General features: G+C 47.6%; 1 protein-coding gene across 1 annotated transcript in view; it reads left to right on the forward strand.

Annotated features, from left to right (window-relative positions):
• The window catches only part of slc26a6.1 (solute carrier family 26 member 6, tandem duplicate 1), a gene marked incomplete at both ends in the record, with an annotated part of 16,399 nt that overhangs the window by 4,773 nt on the left and 6,626 nt on the right, over positions 1 to 5,000 (forward strand). Inside the window, 8 exons of the mRNA XM_083656493.1 lie at positions 121 to 273; positions 406 to 488; positions 837 to 984; positions 2,634 to 2,747; positions 2,918 to 2,995; positions 3,570 to 3,665; positions 4,239 to 4,345; positions 4,489 to 4,558. Coding sequence (XP_083512619.1) covers positions 121 to 273; positions 406 to 488; positions 837 to 984; positions 2,634 to 2,747; positions 2,918 to 2,995; positions 3,570 to 3,665; positions 4,239 to 4,345; positions 4,489 to 4,558 — 849 coding nt within the window. The remainder of the gene's footprint in view (positions 1 to 120; positions 274 to 405; positions 489 to 836; positions 985 to 2,633; positions 2,748 to 2,917; positions 2,996 to 3,569; positions 3,666 to 4,238; positions 4,346 to 4,488; positions 4,559 to 5,000) is intronic.

Genomic DNA, 5,000 nt, shown 5'->3' on the forward strand with positions numbered 1-5,000 from the left:
GTGATCTTACTAGTTTACTCGGAGATAAATTAATTGTTGTTGCGTTGATGTATTCTTTAGATAACAGTGTGTGTGTGTGTGTGTGTGTGTGTGTGTGTGTGTGTGTGTGTGTACCTCCAGACTCTGAAGGATGTTCTGTCTGGAGTGACCAGTGTCGTACCTGCAACTCTGTCTGTCTCTGGCGTTTCCATGGCGATACTCATCGGAGGCAAGATGCTGAATCAGCGCTTTAAGAATAAGATGCCTGTCGCCGTACCCTGGGAACTCATACTGGTGTGTGACACACACACACACACACATACACACACACACACACACACACACACACACACATACACACACATTATGATGTTGATTATCATAATGTCCGTTCTCTGTTTTCTTCTCCCTGTGCTTCCTCCTCAGATAGTTCTGGGCACCATGGTGGCGGTGCAGATGGACCTGGATGGGCAGCACAGCGTCCAGGTGGTGGGACACATACCCAGTGGGTCAGTAGAAGTGGGTTTGACGACATCGTTTGGCTTAGAAAAGTGCAACAGAGAACTAGAGCACGATGCAATGAATGAAAGATAACGCACGTTTGAAATATGACATTACAAATGAAGAAATGGAGTGAACGTTGTGTTTAGTGCCTCCTGAGTCCTGAGCAGATCGGTTTTCATGTTTGATTTATTTTCATCATTTCTAATTCCATTTTTCCATTTCCCCCTTTTCTCTCAAGTACCCCCTGTGTTACCTCCACGTACCTCTAGGGGTACGTGTACCACCGTTTGGGAACCCCTGCTGTGTGCATCCATCAGTGAACCTGTCACCTGTCTCCTCCTCCTCCTTCCCAGCCTGTCTCCCCCGGTCCTTCCCTCTCTCTCCCGGGCCGGACAGCTGTTCCTGCCGGCTCTGTCCGTGGCTCTGGTCGGCTTCAGTTTCCTCTCCACCATGGGGGCAGTGTTCGCCCACAAACACGGCTACCGCGTGGACCCCAGCCAGGTACCCTCACACAGCAATTAAACCTTCCCTGGATTTATATTTATAAAACCACCACTCTCAGCATCGTTAAAGAAAACTAATTGTTTGGGAAAAGCCACACTGATTTTTCCTCAACTAAGGTTTTTTGATCCAGTTAGCGCTGACGCTGGTTACCACGGTTACCACATGCGATGATGCCACAGACAGCATGTGGCTGGTATTGTTTTCACCTTGTGAGTCTGTAGCTGTGTTTCCATTACAGTTTTTCGCAAAATAATTGCGATATTTCTACAACTTCGACAATGTACAATTGCGACTTGTAGGCGTTTCCATTGAAGTTGAGTTTGGTCTGACGGGCGCACACACCTGAACGCACTTCCCGTTACCAGCAGCTGCCACAGTGATTACGCACGGGGATCTGCCCCAAATCCCGTCCCCTGCATGCTCAAATCCAACCAATGGTCAATGCAAATCACAACATGAAGTTACAACGCATATAAACGAGCCTGATTATCAATTCAAAAGAAAATGAGTGGCAACATGTTGCTGGCTGCGGTGAATGCAGTGAGCGCAACAGAGGAAAAAAGGTAATAAAACTGGTCCGATTTAGAGATGGAGGGGGGAAAAGGCTCATTTGGTTAAATAATCAGAATGTTGTGTATTATAATTATAACATTGCACCTGAAACGTGTGTAATGTATTACTCACAGTCACTGTATTCACTTCAGACAGCACCACCGCACCGGTGTGTGCTTTTCATCCCCTCATCTCGTCGCTGTGCCAAATGCGCGCTCACAGGCAGCCTGTCACCATGGACCGATTTCTGCCATTAAACATGATCTATTTTGTAATTTATTTTGCATAACACTCGTCTTTCTGCTAGCGTTGCTTCAAAGTTTTCCACTTGCTGCGGAGGTTTTGCCACGGCTTATCGAACCGTTTCTCCCTCATTTTCCGCTCCTTTTCCAAAGGAGAAGATGGGTCACATGACGTGCAAATGCGGAAAATGTGTTTCCATTACACTTTTGCGATAAACTGCTATATCGACACGTCTGAAAAACCACCTCATGAGAGCGCAAAAACTTTTTGCGATATTTGGGAGGTTTTTCTAAATTTACGTGTTTCCATTACCCAATTTCTATTGCGATATTTAGATTTTGCACATTTCTGAGGGTAATGGAAACACGACTTATGTCTCTCCTGCTTCAGGACCCTGCTGGCTCTGGGTCTGTGTAACACTGTCTCTTCTGCTTCAGGACCTGCTGGCTCTGGGTCTGTGTAACACTGTCTCTCCTGCTTCAGGACCTGCTGGCTCTAGCTCTGTGTAACACTGTCTCTCCTGCTTCAGGACCTTCTGGCTCTGGGTCTGTGTAACGCTGTCTCTCCTGCTTCAGGACCTGCTGGCTCTGGGTCTGTGTAACACTGTCTCTCCTGCTTCAGGACCTGCTGGCTCTAGCTCTGTGTAACGCTGTCTCTCCTGCTTCAGGACCTGCTGGCTCTGGGTCTGTGTAACACTGTCTCTCCTGCTTCAGGACCTTCTGGCTCTGGGTCTGTGTAACACTGTCTCTCCTGCTTCAGGACCTTCTGGCTCTGGGTCTGTGTAACACTGTCTCTCCTGCTTCAGGACCTTCTGGCTCTGGGTCTGTGTAACACTGTCTCTCCTGCTTCAGGACCTTCTGGCTCTGGGTCTGTGTAACACTGTAGGAGGGATGTTCCAGTGCTTCGCCGTCAGCTGCTCCTTCTCGCGCAGCATGGTCCAGGACAGTACTGGAGTCAAGTCCCAGGTCCAAACACTTCACCCTCATCCTGCACCTTTATCCACGGATTGTACACTATTTAGATCTGTTTCTTTCTGGAGTTGATTTGATCCTTTTCCCCCCTTACCTACTATCTTCCCTTTCTGTTTCTCTTATATAGGCTATATATTTCTCTAACTCCTCCTCTGTTTTCTTAGATGGCAGGTCTGGTTTCAGCTCTGATGATTCTAACCATCTTGTTGAAGATTGGTCATCTGTTTGAGCAGTTGCCAAAGGTAAAGTAATGTCTCTCTAACATCTATTATTTGTGTTCAACTTGTCAGTTGTACTGTATACTATACAGTATATATAGTAATGTATATACATGTATAGTAAAAGCTGTAATCAACACCACCATAATTTGGAGTTATTAAATGATGACGTAGCATTATGTAAAGTGAACTCTTAATTGTTCTCCTCGGTTCAGTGCATATAGCTCAAATAATTTCACATCACTAATGGATCCCAGGATCAGCTGTTCTTAGACCAGCCCTGCTTACCATCATAAACCAATATGACCTGTGGGACATAATCAGTCAAGACATCTGAATAGACCCATTTCACGGGGGCCATTTTGTGCCGAAAATGCAGAATAAACACAGGTGCAAGCAAAACACTAATGAGGGTTTCCAAATTCCAATCAATGGAAGTTGGAAACCCTCATTTGTGTTTTGCTTGCCCCTGTGTTTACCCTGCCTTTTCGACACAAAATAGCCCACGTGAAATGGGTCTATTCATCTCGCCACATCATGCACCATCTGGGTATGACTACTCATGTCTGAACCGGTGCTGTTGTGTGTTCTGTTCCAGGCAGTGCTGGCCGTGATCATTGTAGTGAATCTGCAGGGAATTCTGGCTCAGTTTAAAGATGTGTGTGTGCTCCGGAAGTCTGACAGACTGGACCTGGTAGGACACACACACACACACACACACACACACACACACACACACACGCACACACACACACACACACACACACACACACACACACACACACACTTATCACAAATCTGGTTGATCATTATCCAAGCTAACATATCAACAAGGCTCTACACACCAATAAAACCATTGATTGTAGGCCGGTAGTGGAGAGGTAAAAGCACGGCACCGTGGAGACGCGGGTTCAATTCCCAGCAGCGGTACCTCCAGCCTGGTCAGACGTAGACACATATTGGCCGTGTCTGCAGGTGGGAAGCTGGAAGCAGGAAGGTGGGGGGGGGGGGGGAACTGGGGGGGAACTGGGGGGGAACTGGGGGAAATACTAATAGCATGTTCCTCCCACGTGCTAAGTCCCGCTGGTGAAACTCCTCCCAGTGAGGTGAAAGCGGCTGGTGACTGCACATGTATCAGAGGATGCATGCGCTAGTCTACGGCTCTCTCCAGATCTGCAGTGGGGGTGGAGCAAAAAAGGGAGAAAAATCTGGAAAAGAGGGAAAAACATTGATGGCCGCCTCGTTCCTCCTCCCCTCCTCTCTTCAGCTGGTGTGGGTGGCCTCGCTGGTCTCCACGCTGATCTTCAACCTGGACCTGGGTCTGCCGGTGGCTGCTGTCTTCTCGCTCCTCATCCTCATCTACAGGACACAACAGTCAGTATGAAACAGCATCAGTTTACATGTGCTACATGTCACGTGTCGTTTCACCATCAATACATCATAGTGTCATTATCACCGTAAAGCTAACCAGACCATCGCCTCTCTCTCCTCTTTCATCTGCTCCTTTTCTTCTCTAGATCCTCCGCTGTTGCTTTGGGTCGTCTTCCCGCCACAGACTGTTACAGAGACTTGGCAGTCTACACTGAGGTAAACACAGTCTGCCTTTACCTGCAGCTGCACGATGCACGCATTCACCAAGCAGCCAAAAGGAAACACACGCCAGCATGTCCTCCTCATTACAGTTTGTCACACATGCAAGTCAAAAATAAGCTGCGGAGGGGCAGGGTACGTTGGAGTCCACTCCAGTCTGAGCGGCTCGCTTCACCTCACCGGCCCCTCTTCCCCGACCAGCTGCAGTCCACATCATCGCTGCAGATCAGCTGCTGCTGCTATCTGTCAGTCACGTTGTCACGTGGATACAGGAGAGGACTATTTGTATCGTATTGCGAATAGAATGACGAACATAATAATAAAACGCATCAGCCAGTGTGCAAGGTTTTCTGTGCGAGATGATTTTTTTTCAGATGGCGGATAAAAAAAAACTGACTCTGTGTGTAAACTCTGATATTCAAACTGAGTCAACTCAAAC

The sequence above is a fragment of the Poromitra crassiceps genome, assembly GCF_964638095.1.
Source record: "Poromitra crassiceps genome assembly, chromosome: 20".
NCBI classification, from domain to species: Eukaryota; Metazoa; Chordata; class Actinopteri; order Beryciformes; family Melamphaidae; genus Poromitra; species Poromitra crassiceps.